This window comes from Lithobates pipiens, unplaced genomic scaffold, assembly GCF_037356315.1.
Source record: "Lithobates pipiens isolate NorthernLeopardFrog02 unplaced genomic scaffold, aLitPip1_a1.2 Scaffold_16, whole genome shotgun sequence".
Lineage (NCBI taxonomy): Eukaryota > Metazoa > Chordata > Amphibia > Anura > Ranidae > Lithobates > Lithobates pipiens.
The window spans coordinates 116,488,098-116,508,331 of NW_027507748.1; the positions used below are offsets into that span (position 1 = coordinate 116,488,098).

General features: G+C 44.0%; 1 protein-coding gene across 1 annotated transcript in view; it reads right to left on the reverse strand.

Annotated features, from left to right (window-relative positions):
• The window catches only part of CPD (carboxypeptidase D), a 150,138-nt gene that overhangs the window by 60,520 nt on the left and 69,384 nt on the right, over positions 1 to 20,234 (reverse strand). Inside the window, exons 3-6 of the mRNA XM_077480331.1 lie at positions 6,674 to 6,816; positions 5,813 to 5,982; positions 3,853 to 4,214; positions 1,408 to 1,599 (exon numbers count right to left, since the gene is read on the reverse strand). Coding sequence (XP_077336457.1) covers positions 1,408 to 1,599; positions 3,853 to 4,214; positions 5,813 to 5,982; positions 6,674 to 6,816 — 867 coding nt within the window. The remainder of the gene's footprint in view (positions 1 to 1,407; positions 1,600 to 3,852; positions 4,215 to 5,812; positions 5,983 to 6,673; positions 6,817 to 20,234) is intronic.

The following is a 20,234-nucleotide window of genomic DNA, read 5'->3' on the forward strand; positions in this document are numbered from 1 at the left end:
AAAAAATTAAAATTTGATATCTTTATGTTTGAAGCCTGAAATGTGGCAAAAGGTTGAAAAGTTCGAGGGGGCCGAATACTTTCGCAAGGCACTGTAAGACAATATTTTCCTATGCTGTAGCTCAGCTTTAAATAATGAGAGATCAGTGGCAGATCCAGTGTCAGATCAGGAGCTATGTGCAGATCTCTACCATATGCAAACTGAACCCTATCAGGTCAAATTGTCTTGGCTGTATAAAAAAGGTTGGATTTGTGACACTGGAGCAGGGGTCATCAACCCCCGGGCCACGGGTGGCCAGCAAGAGACATACTCGGCTGCCGGCATGAGAGAGCTAGGTGGATAGAAGAAGCGTGTGAGCAGGCAAGCAGAGATGATATCATCTCTCTCTGCCCCCCGCATCACCGCTCTTCTGCCCTCACAGCCAGTGTTCTATGTCAGTGTCAGAGGTGTGGCGGGGAGCAGAGAGATGACATCTCTCACTGCAAACCCCACATCACCGCTCTCCTGTGGCCTCTTGCTGTTAGAAAACTAAGATTCCTTGTTCAGCGATGCAGATTCCCCACTCCCTGGACAGATAATCAGGAATGGCCGAGTGCAAGCCGATGGAGTCCCAGACCCTCCCTCTGCCAGGCGAGACCCGCTGTATCATGAGGAGGGAAACACCCTGCTACATCCAGAGGGGAGATGCCACAGAGATATGACATCATCAGTGACAGGTGAGCTATGTGTAGGAGTACAGGTAGGTGCTGGGACTTATAGTTCACCCCTCAGCTGTCTGCCTTCCACTCCACTTCGCATCTGGTGACATGCAACGTGGCATGGAAAGTGACATTCCACATCTGGCGACAGGCAACATGGCAAGTGACATTCCATATCTGGTGGCAAGTGACAATCCACATCATATGGCAGGCAGCATGGCAGGTGATGTGGTAAGGGACATTCCGCATCTGGTGACAGGTGACAGTGGCAAGGGACACACTCAGAGCTCCCACTGATTCTACATTATGATGAGTTGAACTATTTCATTTATTATTACAATGTTATAATAGAAATAATGAGCTTCAATTACCCTGACACCATATCAAACATGGTGCCGTGATGATTGAAGCGCCAACACCAGCCATTGTCAGCGAAAAATCACGTCCCCCCCACCCTCGGGTCCTTGGCACAATTTTCTTCCACGCAGCCAATCCCCGGTGCCAAAAAGGTTGGGGACCACTGCATTAGAGTACCCTACATTCATCTTGTACTGATGTGCACTATATAAGTTCTAGAAGGATTCTATAGCAGAAAGGCAATAATGGTGGCATAAGGGTGAATAAAAGCATATAGCTGTCATTCCAGAAATACTGCGCCAGCAATGACAAATAAAAAGTTTCAAATCTCTGTAAGAAGTTAAAGAATTACCTTCATGGGCTTTCTCATAGCCATCGGGGTTCATGGAGGGCATAATGTGGATCCTGGTGGTACGGATCAGATGAGTGACCTCAGGGTCAGTCCCATAGTTCTTGCAGAGGTATTCAATGAGATTTAATAGCAGCTCCCGTCCTACAACTTCATTACCATGCATATTGCCAATGTACTTAAACTCAGGCTCACCTGAAACAAGAAAGTCAGACTTCAGTATACGTATTAACAGGTTTCCAAGTATATTTTAAGTCAGTATTATGACATTGCATGTAATGGTGCAACAGAAGACACATTTGGTGACACATTAGGTACATGTTACATTGAAGCCTTACAATATTGATGTGAATTAAACCTTTTACTGTTTTATCCACAGGTTAAATGAAATAAAATTGCATTATGTACGGCCAGCCTAAATTACATGGTTTCGGGTTTCCAGTAACATTTTGGGCGTTTTTTTTTAATAAACAGAGACCACAAAGTCTAGGGTATATAGCATGAGACGAAATAAAATCATGCAACATATAAAGAAAAGACACATGAGAAGAAAAATTTAATTCAGTTCCCCACTGCTCTCAGATCTTATAAGCGAAGTTCACCTTTAAAAGTAGTTATAAAGCCTCATGTACCCAGAAAAGGGACACAAAGATGAAATGAATCCTCCTACATAAGTTATACTTGTTTATATGCAGTCTTCTCTACTCTATGGCTGTTGAAAGTGCTGAATTTAGCTTGTCTGAGCTTCAGAAAGCAGGGGGCAGGGAGCTGAAATTACACTTGGCAGAGCTCAGTGAGAGCTGACTGGAGGGAAGGGACATGCCCCCTTCACACAGCACACAGGAACAGAGCTGAGGCTGACAATCATAGGCTGTGTGCTGTAGCTCTCTCCCGTCACATTTTTTCTCTTGGTGTCAGGAAGACTTTTTAGAAGTGACCTGCTGATAGAGGAAGGTGGTAGCAGACATAAATGACACTTAGGGCTCTAGACTGAGACACACTATAGGGCAATGTGATTTCATCATACTCCATGTCTGAGGTTTATAACCACTTTAAGGAAATAAATAGCAAATGCACATATTTTTGCGGGGTGGGGGGGGGGGGGGGTGCATTTAATATGTTTTCCCACAGAAGCCTGCAAACCATTGCACCTGAGATCAGTGAATTGAAGGTGCAATGTCAGGCTCCTGCACAATCACCCTATAGCTCTTTGTCTTAATTTGATAGGGATTGGCAACGTGTGCATGAACATTTGGTCAGTCCAATCCAATATATCAACAAAAAGAGAACCTGGTGCACAAGGCACGGTATAACCCCTCGGGATTTTAAATGATGGACCAAATGTATATACATTTGGCCTGTCATTTAAAATCCTGAGGGGCTATACCGTGCCTTGCGCACCAGGTTCTCTTTTTATAGCTCTTTGCCCGTATCTCCTTATCGGCTTTCAGGTAGAAAGCTGGAGGAAGTGTCAATGGACCACAAGAACGCACACACTGGACCACAATCAACGCACACATTGAGAACTATGAGTCATGCCTGTGGTAAGAGACGGAGCAGATATCTTTGGATGAATGATCCGGATGTGGGAATGGAGGCCCACAAAGCCACAACAATGTTAAATGTGACAGCGGCTGCGGGGGGGGGGGGGGGGGGGGGGGACGGGGGGGGGGGGGGGGGGGGTGGTTGGAACATATTACATGCTATACCCCTAAATATGGGTGTAACATGTTCTAAAAGATTAACATCCTTTGAGCAAAAGATGAGCTAGCACAGGCATATTACCTATAGGGTCTGCATACAATCGTCAAAAGTTCTCATTCATAAACATACTATGTGAATTCTTTGAGTAGAGCTGGTTTATACAACAGATTTCAATCAACAAGTTATATGCTTAGTTTTCTGCCTGTAGGGTATTTAAGAGAATATGACTTACAAAAAAGTGTCTTAAATAAACAAAAAATTTCAAACTTAACCCAACCATATGGCTACAAAAGGTCCAACTCAGAAAGGTTACATACCAAACTGTTTATGGCAACACGTGGGCAGGTAGCTATTATGCAAATTTATCCCAACTCAATGTTTCATGCTTAGCAAGGTTGGCTGTAACATTTACAAGTGAACATTTTACTCCTTTAACTACAAGGAGTAGTTTCAAACTTAAACTTCAAAACTGCTAAAGAAAAACCTTAACCTCCTGTCTTGAAGCATAAAGTATGATACAAATGATCCAGTTCACAAAGTTTGCAGATGATTATCCTCTCTGCAGTACAGAAAATCCAGATTAAATACAAATGTACCAGTTTCTCACTGATACAGGCTACAACAAGCAGTATGAACAAAGACGAGGGATTCATTACACATAGTTTAGAGAATGGAACATTCTCTGGTGACTCTATTTTGGACTTGGTTTCTGGCATGGCTTTAGAAAAAAAAAAAAAAAGTTACCTGGCTCATGGACGGTTGGGTTATCTGATATTGCCATCACATACAGCTCCCGTGACTCCACAGATTTGCCAGCAGAGTACAGATAAGTAATGCTGGCATATTCACTGTTATACTTTCTCAGGAAGATCTCCATGTCAGAATAGTGGTGGTGGCGAAAGTCCTCAGGCTGAAAAGATTTCTGAACGTGATGGTTGTCCTCAGGTTTCACAGTGACTGGTGGCTCTGTGGCAGGTGCAGGGGTGCCAGTACTGTCTGGCAAGTCATTGGGGGGTTGAACAGAAACAGTTGGATGAAGCTGGAAATCCAGCACGGTTGCTGGTCCCTCTTTAACTTCAACATTAGATATAGTTTGTGGTAAGTACCTAGGGAAGGGAAAGTATCAACAACGTTCTCAGTAAATCAATACATGCCCAACATTTATAGGGCTAGGTTATTGTTATTAAAAAGTAGGAATTATTTCGCTTTAGGTGGAGAGGTCCTGGTTTTACCCAATGTCAAAGATGCTAAAGCAGGGGTACTCAACCCATAGCCCGCAGAGCCTTCTGATGTGGCCTGTGACCTCAAACTAGGGAAGTGCATGCCTATGTTTTGCGATGGTGGGTCAGCAAGCTCAGATTGTTGTCAATGGGTTGCTGATCCACCATCCCAGATCATCACATGGAGCCGTCAGCCGAGGGAGCAGGCAGTCATGAAGGGAGCAGAAGTCACATAAGCTGATGCATCCTCGTAGCGCTGGCTCCTGACCCAGGCAGAGTGATACCAAGTGCACTTCGCCTGTGACCCTTCTAGCAGCCTGAAGAGTGATGCCAGCAGAAGCTGGAAGAGGAAAAAGGTCAGTGTATTAAAAACATAATATACACTGCACTTTTGCAATGGGCTATTATAGCATGTATATAAAAAAAGGGTTATTAGGCTGCTTTTACACTGATCCACAGGTGCAGCGCAGTGAACCTGCGGCTTTTCTGCAGAGTAGCTGCACTGAGTCAGACTTCTATTATATCCTGCGAGATTTGGTGTGCTTTCAGAAAGTGCACCACACCCGTAAGATGTAATACAAGTCTATAGGGTTGATTTACTAAAGGCATATGGACGGTGCACTTTGCAAAAAGCAGTTACACTCTGAAAGAGCAGTTGCTCCAGAGCTTAGTAAATATGCAGGAGCTCTGACTTCCATCAGCCAATCATGTGCAAACAAAAATTCTGTTTTTTTCTTCTTCCCTTGTACGACGTGATTGGGCATTCTTTTGTAAAATTAAGCTTTACCTTGCTTCCCGAGTGGGACTGCACTTTGCAAAGTTCACATTCTATTTGCCTTTAGTAAATCAACCCCTATGGCTCAGTGCGGTTAAGCCGCAGGAGCATTGTGCTGCACCTGAGATGTGGTAAACTGCAGTGCATCAGTGTGAAAGCAGCCTTATAGGGGCTCAGTATAGAAAGGGCTTGTTTACATTTGCCATTTGGGAGGTGGTAAAATGCCATAGTTCATTGTGGCCCACGCCTGGTTACCAAATCACTTAAGTGGCCATCGCTCTTCAAAAGGTTGAGAACCTCTGTGCTAAAGTGTACCTACAATGAGATCATAAAACAGGAGCTAAGCTTGGTATTTCAACATGAAAGGCACCAGTGCATTCTTCTAGTGAGATGCAGAGTGGCTAAGCATGCAACAGATAGGTATGCATGCTGTCAAATGGCATCTTTAGTCCTGAGCAAATACTGGCTTTAAGAAACTGAATAAATCAATCTTTGTGTCCAAAGAGAATTTCATTACATCATAATGTTAGTCCAGACATGGACTCAGCAAAACACTGTCTTTTTAGTGTACTGCTGTACCAAATGTCTTTTTTAGGCAACAGGTTCTCTTTAACAGAGCACGAGACATGCATGTTTATGTAAATAACAAAGAAGCAAAACAGAATATCAAGAACGCTCTTAATAAATAAGGATGAATGTGACCACTTACCCTATAACTGAAGCAGTGATATTGTAAGTCCCAGGAGCTAGCAATCTCTGAAAGTCTCCTAGTTTCCCTGTTGTGATGTTATGGGCAATCCCCGACACAGAAATTGTGGCATTCTCAATCCCTTTAAAAGTAACAACATCTTTCACATATCCTTGTGCTCCTATGTGTACCTACATCAAAACCAAAGAAATGTAAAGTCTTAATGCACAGTATGGCTGAACAATTACAGTGAATACAAGACCATCAAGACTTGGAAAGCAGAGTATGGTATGTACAACCATCAGTGCAATCCCTACTACTGTCAATGTTTTTCAGTTTAAAAAAAAAAAAAAAAAAAAAAAAAACTGATACTGCACTTTCATAAAATCTAATGAGATGAGATCTAAGGAGACGTGAGAGAAGTTTATGGTCCGTATTAACCCTTTTGATAACCGCTTTCATGACCACCTGTTTGCACAGGGGTCCATTCATAATGTGAAAGTGATTAGTTAGACCGCAGGTGGAAGGATTGTCACTATACTGTGGAAAAAAAAAATAACTTATGTCAGTGCTACAGTTTGAATTTAAAACGGATTTGTGTGTACTGTGAAGTTAAGTCCTGGATTGTGGAAACTAACTAGTGTCGAGTGATTGTATATAGTGTATACCACATTTACCACTGACTAATGCAGAGTTGCAATGCAAGGAGATCAGCTAAAAGTAGTTGGATCTGTATGTGCGTTATAATTAATCAAAATTAGTTGATTAATGGATTTTAAAAAAAAATTATTGATTCAACACAAACATTTTAATCAGTAACAGCCCTATAAAATAATTATGTCTATGCATTCGTGACCACGGTGCGCAATTAACTAAACTTACCATTTCCATAAATGCTAGCAGGGACTCTCTGTTATTATTCCACTCCTGTGCAAGTTCAGATGCACGTGGGTACTTGCAGCATGACAGTTCAAACGTCACTTCCAAGCAGTTTCCATAGATATAATTGTAGTCTTGCATTCCACCTAAAGAACAAAAATCACAGTCCATAAAGAAAATACAAATGATTATGTACGATATGTAAGGCAGTCTATCACTTTACTGCTGCAAAGCAAAGGCATTGACACAGCAGGTAAGGGCCATACACTGGAAAGAATAAGCGTATTTGTGCAAAGGGTAGCACGTGTGGATGTGTTCAAATGCGGCCTGTAAGCCTATAGAAATCAGTGGCAGGCTAAAAGGTGGTCACAACAGTTTGCATTTAGGGCCAGTTCACACCATATGCAGTCCTGTGCATTTTTTTTCTTCATCAAAAATGCATGGAAAGTAGGTTATATGGTTTTCAATGGCATAGTTCACACCAGTGCTTGCAGTTCCAGTGCATTCCAGTCATAGAATATTCCAGTTCCAGAACATACTGCATTTTTCCTGCACCGGATTGGAACGGAACGCTGTAAAACGTATCTGAAACGCACCTAAATGCACCAAAAACACACTGGAACAGACATGTCCTTAAGATTGAGAGCCAGTTCACACCATAGAAACGCAGTCCAGGCACATTCCAGATGCTTTCCTGCATGTACGTTTTTGATGCATTTTTTTGATGCAGCCCAGTGCACCCCCCGCTCGTTTTTCTTAACCTTAAGGCCGGGTTCACACCGCTGCGATGCGGGAACGCCGCGAATCCGCGGCGTTTTCCCGCATCGCACACCTCCCGCTAGCAGTTCACACTGCCCTATGCGGATGGCTGGGAGTGTCAATGTTATGTTAATGACACCCCCAGATCCGTCCGCATATCGCAGTGCGATCTGCCGACTCGCACAGGAATCGGATCGCATGGTGTGAACCCCCATGCGATCCGATTCTGTTGCGGACCAAAAAAAGGGTCCCGTGCGAGTTTGCTGCGGGAGCGCTGGGAATTCAGCCATACTATCTGTATGGCTGTACTCGCATCGCTACGGAGATCGGATGTGATTTGCGGTGCGAATCACATCCGGATCTCCCCCCGCAGCAGTGTGAACCCAGCCTAAATAAGGACATGCGTTCCAGTGCATTTTTGGTGTGTTTAGGTGCTTTCCTGTGCGTTTTACAGCATTCCAGTACAGTCCAGTGCAGGAAAAAATGCAACATGCTCTACATTTTTTTTCTGGAACTGGAAGCACCGGTGTAAATTATGACATTTAAAACCATATAAGTTATAACCTCATTTTTATGTGTTTTTGATGCAGGAAAAAAATTGCACTGGACTGCATGTGGTGTGAACTGGTCCTAAAAAAAAAAATATGCACTGGACTGCATCAAAAACGCATCAAAAAATGCATCAAAAACCACACATGCAGAAAAGTATCTTAAATGCATTCGGACTGTGGCGTGAACTGGCCCTGGAAAAAAAAAAGACAAAAAATAAATAAATAAATAAAAAAAGCATCTGGACTGCATACGGAAACACATTAAAAGCGCTCTGGAACGTATCTGGAGTCCGTTTGTGTGGTGTGAACCAGCCCTTAATCACATATCCAGCACTTAAATGGGGTTGGTACGTGGCCCTGGACACAAAGCATGTCCAGGGCCGTTCAGCTGTTCCTTAACACATGTAACTGCACTTTTTGCAATTATATGCACACAGCTGTAGCTACCTTTCAGCCTGTCACTTTGTACACCATGATTGGATCCACATGTGCTACCCCGCCACACAAAAACATTTGTTCTTAGTGGTGTATGGCCCTACACTTTGACACAACAGCATATTGGCTACATAGAGAATTACAATACAAAAAAGGAGAAGATGGCAGTTGCAGTGGCTTGCCCTAGACATTTTTTCAAAGAGTAAGCACATTGCAAGCCAGCTTATTCAAGCTTGTATACAAAGAACAAATCCACCCACACAGGCATGGGATAAAGTCTTCTATCATGCTGTGCAAGCAAATAAAACCTTTTAGCTACCAACATTACCGTCCCATTATATCAATTACCTACTATTTAATGCTAACCACATACAACTAATTGCTGGTACAGTCACTTACAGTGAAAAAAAGACAACTATCAGAAATGTTGTCCTCAAAACCTTAAGCTTACTTAAAAAAGATTTGTGATCTACAAGAAAAACTAGATTTTTTTTCCCAGTCTGGATTCAATAGCCGTGTTTATTTCAGGATGTGGGCAACAACTTAAATAGAAATTCCAAGGAGAAATAGTAATCTCAGCATTGTGGGGATTGAAACTATCATGTTCTATTAGTATGCAGTCACCTCCCATATGCATAGTCAAAATTTCCCCCAACTTAGAAAAGAAATGACATTTAACCATCGGATTGGTGATATATGTAAAAAAAATGGTAGCTGAACAGAATTCTGCTCTACCTGTTCTCACCTAGCCGACTTACTGGGCAAAAAAAAAAAAAAAGGGGGGGGGGGGTGACACAATGACCTGTGTTTGACACCTGTAACCATGTTAACATTGTTAAGCTGGCCATACACTGATCAAAAAGAATCAGATTCCTCTATCCACACTATACAGCAAGAATGACAGATCCTTGCAATATGCGGGGTTGACATGGGACAGCCTAAAGGGTGTTAGTATGCTCTGTCTTACAGGATTGCCACTGGTTACAACCAGGGTGACAACAGCTGCTGATTGGATGAGAATCAGTGGGCAGCGCAAGCCCGCGAAACAGGAGATAAAAAGGGGCCCGTCCAGCCGTTAGCGTCAGACCGTTACCTTGGGACCGGGATTCCCGCTGGATCGTCGGAAGAATGGAGCGCACACCCAAAGGCAGAGAGAGAGTCTACTGTGCCAGCTTATAGAGAAGGCGGAGAGCTCCGGCGGAGAGGAGTGGCTTCGTCAATGCCGGGAGGCCGGTCAGTTGGATGCTCCGCCTGGTCCTTCCCCTTTCACAGCCGCCGAAAATATGGAGGAACCAGCGGCGAGAATGCGCAGTCCGCGCCAGAAACCACAGAGGGGAAAGAAGAGGATGAAGGCAGCAGCTTCTCCAAGTCTCCAGAGAAAGGAGAGAGCCCGCAGTGCTCCTGCTACGAATACACCCCCCTGCCAAGACAAAACCACTCAGCAAGTGGCTGCCAGCATTGAGCTTAACAGGAGTTTGGCCTAGTGGTGAGACATGTCCTAGCATTAATGTACCCGATTTAAATACTTTACTCATATCCTTGTCTAGCATTGTAAATTACCTTAAAGGGGTACACACTGTTGGGCCTAGTGTTAATAGAGTTGAGGGAGCGTATTACTCTGCTGCATTACATAGCCTGAAAGGAATTAATATGACTGAAGGAGCACATTACTTTGGTGCTTTGCATGGTAATAGTCACATTACTGATTCAAATACAGGGGCACAGCTATTTGGTGCTATGTTACAACCTGGTTCATTTGGTGGTATTTAAGAAACTGATGTTGCACAGTATTCTGGTGCGTTGCATGATGCTAGTCTTAATACTGTGTTTAAGAGGGCACACTTACATTGTGCGATTCCGCCAACTAATGATAACATGTTACAACAAAATGTGGATGTCAGCCCAATATGGCGTAATGTATCGGAGGTACTCATTGCTACAAATGTTACGGACAGCCGTTTGTTACTGACACAAAAACCGACACAGGCGCAAAAGCCCATTCTCTCGCCGCATATAGCGGAGTGCTCATTTAAGGTACCTATGCTGTGTGACATTTCGCCTTTGGGCTTCCACTTAACCGACTCGGTCAAAGAAAAAATTTGGAGGGGTGAATTTATTGAATTGCTGTAATTATTGCCTGCTTACAGAGAATGCCTTGCTAAATCTGATAAGAAAGCAGAGGATCGCTCTGATAAGCGAAGGTCCGTCCCAAAAACTTTTCAGAACTGGCTGCAGGTTTTCTGCATTTATGCAGCCGTTCTGGGGGAACATTTTATAGAAAAGTTTTCGGGTTTATTTCAGCACGTAGATAGAATTGCTGAAGCTTTTAGCCATTTTGGTGGCACAGCGTGGTTCACCTATGATGAGAATTTTAGACAGAAATTAGAGGTTCACCCAGCATTACAATGGGGTTGCAAAGATGTGGGTTTGTGGCTGAGCCTCATGCTGCCGCAAAAACCACAGTTTGCATCTCGAGCGGTGACTCCGCAGAATGCCTTTTGTAAAGGATTCTGTTTCGCCTTTAATGAAGGGCAACGTCAATTATTTTCAAACTGCAGGTATAAGCATGAGTGTTCTTACTGCAATGGAACCCACCCTGTGAGCAGGTGTCTTCGGAAGTCAGCAGCATCTTCCCTCACTTCATTACCTCGAGATGTGAGTGGGAAAAGCCATGACACCAGTGAGCTTGCCAAGCACGCAGCCGTGGTTAGATCGCTACCAAGACCGCACTATGGCCCGGTTGCTAACTGATGGTTTCAAGGAAGGTATTTTAGTTCCCTTCTTTACTGGGACAGGTTGCATGCTAGTTAGGAATTTACATTCTGCTAGGATTCATCCTGATATTGTCCAAGATAAAATAGATAAAAAGGTTGCAGAAGGCCATGTAGCCGGCCCGTTTGATAATTTTCGGATCTCTCCTTTGAGCATTTTCCCCCAAGATGGAGCAGGATAGTTTGACTCATCCACCACCTGTCATATCCATTGGATACTTCGTTTAACGATGAAGTCTCAGAAGTAATAGCTCCCGTTTCTTACTCCACTTTTGACGAAGCGCTAATGCTTTTACGACGCTTCGGGCAGGGAGCATTGTTAGCGAAGGCAGACATCAAATCTGCTTTTCGCCTGCTTTCCGTGCATCCACAAGGCTTTAATTCCCTAATTTCCAATTTCAGAACTGATTTTATTTTGACAAATGTCTGCCCATGGGTTTTTCTTTATCTTGTTTTTATTTTGAGGCATTTTCTAAATTTTTCACATTGGGTTTTGTCGCAATGCTTCCCGGCGGGAGGTTTCTTGCATTATCTAGATGATTTTTTGTTCATAGGCCCAATGGACTCCCCCGTTTGTATAAAATCACTGAATACATTTTTTATGGTTTGTGATTCATTTGGTATCCCCATTGCCCACGAGAAAACAGTTTTTCCATCGCCCACCATTGAGTTCCTGGGCATTACTATTAACTCCTCAATGATGGAGTTTAGACTGCCTGAAGGGAAATTGCATCGTATGAGATTTATGATCTACTTGCTTCTATCTATCTAAGCGCAAGGTGTGGTTAAACGAAGCGCAATCTTTGTTGGGTCTATTTGCAGCCAGGATCATCCCAATAGCCAGAATTTTGTCTAGGCGTTTTGCAGTGGCTACCAAGGGTTTGAAGAACCCATACTCTCATGTTCGCATTTCTGCAAGTGTGAAAGAGGGTTTAAAGATTTGGGATTCCTTTCTAACTTCAATGGATCCAGTGTGTGGCAACAAGAATTTGCAGATGATTTTTAGCTGAATTTCTTCACAGATGCCGCATATCCAGCTTCGGAGCCTTTTTGGATGGCCATTGGTGTGCTTCTGAGAGGCACTCAAGTTGGCTTCACCAGGATATTTTGCAAAGGTGCTCTTTACTATCAATATGCTATCATCCAGATCTGAGATAGTCATTAAACTGTTACGTTTCTTAGTATTGCATTGTTTGCGTTTCAATATTTGGTTAAGAGCACGTCACATAGCTGGTTTGGAGAATGACATAGCTGACGCTTTAGCTCGTTCGCAGTTCGAGAGATTCCAGGATTTGGCTCCGTTGGTCGATCAACACGGCACTTCATACCCAGATTTCCTCTGGGGCATGATTTGGGACTGATATCTACTTGCCTTCGGAATTCAGTAGTGCAGAAGACATGGCGAGAATATGAGTTGGCCTGGTCCAAATGGTGCTCCTTTTGTTCTAGCACGAATATTGATGTGTTGGAAGTAGATGCCTAGGTCTCCTTTTTGATCGAATCTCAGCGTTGTCCTGCCTCGGTTAGCAAAATTTTGGCTGGGGTATCATTTTTTTCAAAAATTTTCAGGCCGGCCAACTTTGACCTCCTTCTTTCAAGTCTGTCAAATCCTCAAAGGATTTCGGAAATCCTCCCCTGCTAAAGATGATCGCCGGCCTATTTCGGTGGATTTGTTCATTAAACTATTTTCGGTGTTAGAAAATGTTTGTAGTAGTTCTCGTTTTTAAATTTTACTGATTAGGGCAGTTTTCTCAGTTATCTTTTTTGGTGCTCTAAGAATTGAAGAAGTGTCGGCCCAAAACAAAGCATCTTCTTCTTTTCTTTTGTTTAACCACTTCCCGACCAGCGCACGCCAATGTACGTCGGCAGAATGGCACAGGCAGGCATATTGGCATATAGGTACGTCCAATCTTCAATGCCGCCCTGCCATCGCGAGTGCGCCGCGCTCGTGTGGCGGTCGGGACCCCCGTGAGTCCGGTCGCGGGTCCCGCGGACTCGATCGCCGCGGGCATACCCACGATCGTCTCACGGGATGGCTGAATGGAGGAAATGCCATGTAAACAGCATTTCTCCATTCTGCCTAGCAACTAATGACACTGATCTCTGCTCCATGTGATTGGAGCAGAGATCAGTGTTCACTAAATGAAAGCTCAACCCCCCCCACAGTTAGTAACACACCCCTAGGAACACTTAACCCCTACACTGCCACCCACTGGTTAACCCCTTCACTGCCAGTGTCATTTACACAGGAATCACTGCATTTATATAGCAGTGATTACTGTATAAATGACAATGGTCCCAAAAATGTGTCCAAAATGTCCGATGTGTCCCCCACAATGTCGCAGTCACAATAAAAATCTCTGATCGCCGCCATTACTAGTAAAAAAAAATAATAAAAAATTATTACTAAAAATGTTATAAAACTATCCCTATTTTGTAAACGCTCTAACTTTTGCGCAAACCAATAATCGCTTATTGCGATTTTTTTTACCAAAAATATGTAGAAGAATACATATCGGCCTAAACTGAGCGAAAAAAAAGTTTTTTTTATATATTTTTGGGGGGTATTTATTATAACAAAAAGTAAAACATAATGCGTTTTTTTCAAAATTGACGCTCTATTTTTGTTTATAGCGCAAAAAATAAAAACCGCAGGGGTAATCAAATACCACCAAAAGAAAGCTCTATTTGTGGGGAAAAAAGGACGTCAATTTTGTTTGGGAGCCACATCGCATGACCGCGCAATTGTCAGTTAAAGCGACGCAGTGCCGAATCGCAAAAAGTGGTCTGGTCTTTGACCAGCAAAATGGTCCGGTGTGTAGGTGGTTAATCATGTATCCCTGGGTCCCGACTGTTTACGGCTATTTGTAGATCAAAGACCTTTGACTTGGATAATGGTCAGTGGGTGTTTCTGGCTAGATCTCCCAATCAATCCACTGATATGCCCGGTGTCCAATGTTGCCATTTTCATGTAAGTGGTTACCTTTTAAACAACACCAGGGCCAGTGGTTACCTTTTGAACAACACCAGGGCCAGAAAAAATTATATTACCAAATCAATAAATTACTGTTAAAAGAAAGATTTGGGGGGGGAGTGGCCTGGCTAAGAAGGTGTGAGGATGTGTAACTCCTCAGCTCCGTCTCACCGCCGCAAATAATCAGCGTTAGGAGGGTGAAATCTTCCCCATCTGCTGCCGGACATGTCCCCAAGGAACCAGGCATCCTCCCAGCCACTGCGGAGCGATTGATCGCGGCAAGCCCAGCTGGATACCTTCTTCCCTGGGCAGGATAGGAAAGGTCAGGAGGCAAAGTCAAACCAGCAGGCTACCTCACCCATACCTTACCCTTGGTTGGTAAGTGCAACCTACGCATCAGTGGAAGAGGCCCCTGATGAACCGGACCCCATGGCTGACACTGACATTAGGTGCCATATTATGTCCTTACCCACCAAGGCTGACCTGGAGCGCTTTGCTGACAGGGTGGAAAGGGCTTTTAAAGAGGACATTGCTCAACTTAAAACTGACACTGCACACCTGGGGGGCAGGCGGGAATCCGTAGAACTGAGGTTTGAGGAGGCCCTCCCTGTTATTTCCATGCTGCAGGACAAATGCAACACACAGGCCCATCAGATTGAAGCTTTGCCAGACGACGACACAGAGAATCGCAGTCACAGAGCTAACATCAGGATCCGAGGCCTCCCCGAAGCCACTGGTGCTAGGGACATTATTCCCACCCTAGAAGGCGTCTTCAAAGAAATACTGGGGCTGCTTGACACTGCTACCATTGAAATTGACTGTGCACATAGGGCCCTGAAACCTTCTTCTCAAGATGTGAATAACACGAGAGATATCATCTGCAAACTGCATAATATACACTCAAGGACCGCATTATCAAGAAAACGAGGGGAAAACGAGGGGAAACCCCTATTTGGTGGGAATGCCCCTTAATTAAGCCCTTCTGGGAGGACATACAGGGCCAAATAAAAATAGTGACAGGGATAGAGGTCCCCCTCTCACCAATACACTTTCTTCTGCATGTCCCCCCGATCCCGCTCAGTCTATACAAAAAGAATGTGCTGCCCCATCTGCTGAATGCAGCGAGGTGCCGGGTTCCATTTCATTGGAAAAAATCTAGAATTCCCATGTGTGAAGAGTGGTGCATTAGAGTGAATGCGGTACGGGAGGCCGAGAACTGGGTAGCTACCTGTAGGTGCCTTGAAGGCCGATTTCACAATACCTGGATACCCTGGACTGAATACGCTTTGGATCCTAACCAGATGACCTCTAGCTTGGATATTACACTACTAGAACTGGCAGATCCCACATTTAAAGCCCTCAGGTTGGCTAGGGCTCAAGGGGTAACTATATCGCCGCCTAGGAGACCATAGAGAGGTATTTTTGCTCTCGGAACCCTGTGCCCGGATGTGGTGTGCTCGGGGCGGATACAGACGACACTTCAGTCCAACACTCAGGTAACTTGACCTACTTTACTTGTCCTCTACTCTTACCTCCCTTCTCCCTCCTTACCTTCCTCCTAAATACCCCCTCCCCTCTTTAGTCCACTGTGTAAGCTGAAAACTCTCTCTTCATTCTTCCCCTTACTGCTTCTTCTCTCCCATCTCCCCCTCCTTCTTCCTCCCTTTTTTCTTTTCCTTTTATCTTAAACTTCTCCTTTGCATGAATGTTGTGGGTGATTAGTAAATCCAAGTTGTATTGGTGGTAGACATTGACTTTTATAGTCCCGAAAACCTTTGGGAGGAATCCTACTGTCACTGGGGACTCTGGAAGTCCTGGCTGAAACCTTGCGGTTATTATGCGGTTTCCCTGGCGTGCGGGGGGGGGGGGGGGCAGAGGGTGGTTTGATTGAGCATACACCCCACGTATTTTGGGTGACAGCACACCCCACAATCGTTCCTGGGGATGGGAGGCCATTAGATTGGACTCAACACATCCCAGACTCTTCCCACCCCCGAAATCCTCTCGTCATTGCATTGCTGCCCACGTCAAGTGAGCCCACAACAATTTCTCTATTCCAGAGACTTCCCTCTTTGTGTATATGTCCCTGTTCAACCTATGCACTGTTAAACGACTTCTATACAGCTCTGTGTAGCCAATGGTTTTTAAACTTCTACAAATTGTTGGACTTGTCTTGTTTTAATGTTTCTAGTTGTTTTGAAAATAAATACCGATTATACAAAAAAAAAAAAAGATTGGTTGTTGGTCTTTTATTGTGTTAATGACTCCTTGGTGCTGGCCCAAGATGAATCTCCTGTTGTGAATATAGTATTTTGACAGCCAGCTCTGCCAACTGTCTAAATACTTGAATGGCGGATGCATCTGACTGGATAAAGATGCTGTTTGACTGACAGTTTTCTGCTCAGCTCCTTTGAATTTTCATTAGAAGGATGGTGGTAAAAAAAGGCCCACCAATAGGAATGTCCCAATCCCAACCAACCTGCCCGATCCCGCCACTGCACATCGCTAATAACAGACAGTGAGACATTTCACATTTGTCACATATCAGGAAATGTTTTACTGCCTTTGATTAGCTGTTTTCGGACAGACAGTTAATCAGGAACCAGTTTATGATCAAAAGCACTGTGTAAAGCAACAGAGTTTTGATTGGCTGAAAGTTCTATTCCTCCATTTTGAGTGTTAAGAGCTGCCCATCTCGGATTTTCCAGGAAATGCTTTTACACCTACTATCTCTATTTCCAGGACCCGCTAGAATCTTCCCAAGGACTTCCAGAATCCCTGCCTGTGCTTTCAATCCTTCTCATTTGTAACCCTCCCATTACTCCCAGTATCTCTACCAATCCTTATGGCATTCACAGAATCCCTTAAAGCAGAATCCCTGAAAGGGCTTCCAATGGCACAAACATAATTTCAAGCAGTACTTTCAATGGTGCCCACAGAAACATTGTCAGGAGTTCCAGTGTACTCCGTGAAAGGCCACTGGGCTTGTCCACTGACCCAGAGGCGTATTTCAGTATCATTCCCGGAAGTGGCTGGTGCTGTATCCTCTCACCAGCTACGTCTTGTTTCAATGAGATATAATATTCACCCCTAAGATGGCCTGACTGCTGCTGACCCGGACTGACAACTACTTGTTTGAAGCCTGCCTCGATCTGACTATTCTGATATCAACATCATAGCCTTCCTTGTCCATGCTCACCCCTTGGTGGGGTGATCCTGGTATTCGCACACAGTGAAACTTATCTCCACTAGCAGGAGCTCTGGTAAAAAAAAGATGGCTATTGTCGGCTATGCTTCAGTGAAGACTGCACCACCTGCAGGGGTGGCTTCACAACGTCCAGTCTGGAAGCTGCACACACAAGGTTTTTCTACCTTAAAAAGAGGTTTGTTGTGTTGTTTTTTTTTATTTATTTTTTATTGGCCAATCATACTTACCTAGGTGGATGCAGCATCTGTGCAATTCTGCATCTGTCCCCCACCGCCTCTTCACTGAGAACAGAGCCATCGAACACCGCCGATGGTTCCATTCTCTCACCTCCCCAAGCTGTGCCTGTCAGCCAGCATCTCTCCCGCTCTGCTCCTCCACGCTCTCTGGAGCTCTGAGCTGTGGAGGGGTGGGGAGCGGCCGTTTCAGCTGCTCGCTGAGAGGCTGATACTGCCATCAGTCAAGGCACCTGGCGGATCCAGACTTTGGAAGTCAGGATGACAGGCTGCCTGGGCTGATCTTGGAGATGTCAGCATACAGCAAACTTCAGACTGCTCTTTGCTGAAAACGGGTCACAGTAGTGCAAAACGAGTTGCACTCCTTTGACCCAGAGGAGAAGCCCGGCCAAATTAGCCCAAAATTCAAACTAATTCATTATGATTTCTACAACACAATAATATAAGCTCTAACAATGATGCCTAAAATCTTTGTTTCATACCACATACCAAAGTAATAGTAAGATAAAAGTGGATTGGTTACAAACCGCTAACAATCAAGCGCGGTATTACATTCTTTTTAGGCATTCAACAAGAAGAAGAGAGGTCAGATCTGATCTGGTTGATCAAGAGAAAACCCTTAGAGTGCTTTCTTCCAGTATTATACAACAGGCAAATTGTGATTTATACAGATGTTCAGCACATAGTACTGCATTGTTTAAACTGATAAAGAACAATTGTTGACAGGGATTTGTGAATTGTAAGCACTTTGGTCTTAATACTGGCACAACCACCCATGTGATCACGGGATGCAGAATAAAAGATAATGGAGAAATCATTAGATCTATATTGCAAGTTCTATGCTGGGCCACAAATAAAGCTCAACAAGGTGGAAAATCAATGTGTTATCGTTAATGAAACAAGTGTCTGCCTGGTACAGTAAAACAATAAAAAGGTTAACAAAAAAGTTTAAACTTTCTATCAACATTAATCAGGACTGGGTTGTAATGCAAACATCATTAAGGCCAGTGAACAATGGAAATGTTACAGCAGTAAACTAGAGTGTAGAGTAGCAAACATAAATATTAGCATCAATGCAGCCATCGTTCTACATACAGCAGTCATTCAAATCTGACTTAGAGCAGTTGTAAAAAAAAAAACTAAAAACTGCAAGTCAATGGCATTATGTGCTGGTATGCATTGCATACCAGCACATTGTGAAATACTCACCTGTTCCAGTGCTGTGCAGTGCTGTGCTGTCACCGTTGAGAGGGCAGACATCTTCCCCTGGTCTTTCTTCTGGATTCGTGCACTCCGGCTATGTGATTGGCCAGAGCCACGATAACGTCACTCCCGTGCATGCACACAGGAACCCTTGGTTCCGGCACAAAGCACTGGCAAGGTACAGTATCTCACAAAAGTGAGTAAACCCCTCACACTTTTGTAAATATAATAAAATATCTTTTCATGTGACAACAGTGAAGAAATGACACTTTGCTACAATGTAAAGTAGTGAGTGTACAGCTTGTATAACAGTATAAATTTGCTGTCCCCTCAAAATAACTCACACAGCTATTAATGCCTATACCGCTGGCAACAAAAGTGAGTACACCCCTAAGTGAAAATGTCCAAATTGGGCCCATTTAGCCATTTTCCCTCTCTGGTGTCAAATGACTCGTTAGTGTTACAAAGTCTCAGATGTGAATGGGGAGCGGTTTGTGTTAAATTTGGGGTTCTCTCTCATACTGGTCACTGGAAGTTCAACATTGCACCTCATGGCAAAGATCTGAAAAAAAGGAATTGTTGCTCTATATAAAGATCGCCTAGGCTATAAGAAGATTGCCAAAACCCTGAAACTGAGCTGCAGCACAGTGGCCAAGACCATACAACAGTTTTACAGGACAGGTTCCTCTCAGAACAGGCCTCGCTATGGTCAACCAACCAAAGAAGTTGAGAGCACATGCTCAGGGTTATATCTAGTTGTCTTTGGAAAATAGACATGAGTGCTGCCAGTATTGCTGCAGAGGTTGAAGGGGTGGGGGTCAGTGCTCCCACCCCCTTGGTAGAGTGAGCTCCCATCATGAAGAGAGGAGCCTTATGTTTTAGAACAGAGGCCTGAATGACCAACTGGCGGACCCAATGGGCAATGCAAGCTTTGGATGCTGTCTGCCCCTTCTAGGGTCCTCCTGGTTAAAAAAAAAAAAAAAAAAAAAAAAAGTCAGATTCTCAGATCTCCACAGAACTAGACAAATTAACTGACTGCCCGCACTACGTCCAAGGAATGCAGTCATCCCTCTCCCGTTGAATGAGGCTGAGAGAAAAAGGAAGGCAGAACAATGTTCTGATTCGAATGAAAGGCCGACACCACCTTTGGCAAGAAGGATGGAATAGGACGCAACACCATCTTGTCATGGTAAAGGATTAAGTATGGTTCCCTACATGAAAAGGCCACCAATTCCGACACCATTATAGCCGAGGTGATGGTCATCAAGAAGGCTAGCTTGTGTGACAACAAGAATAACGGCATTTCCTTGATATGCTCAAATGGTTGTTTCTGTAACACAGACAGCACCAAATTTAAGTCCCAAGGACACATAGGTGGCCTAATGGGGGGAAGCAGACAAGTTGCCCCCTGCATAAAGGTTTGGGTCAGA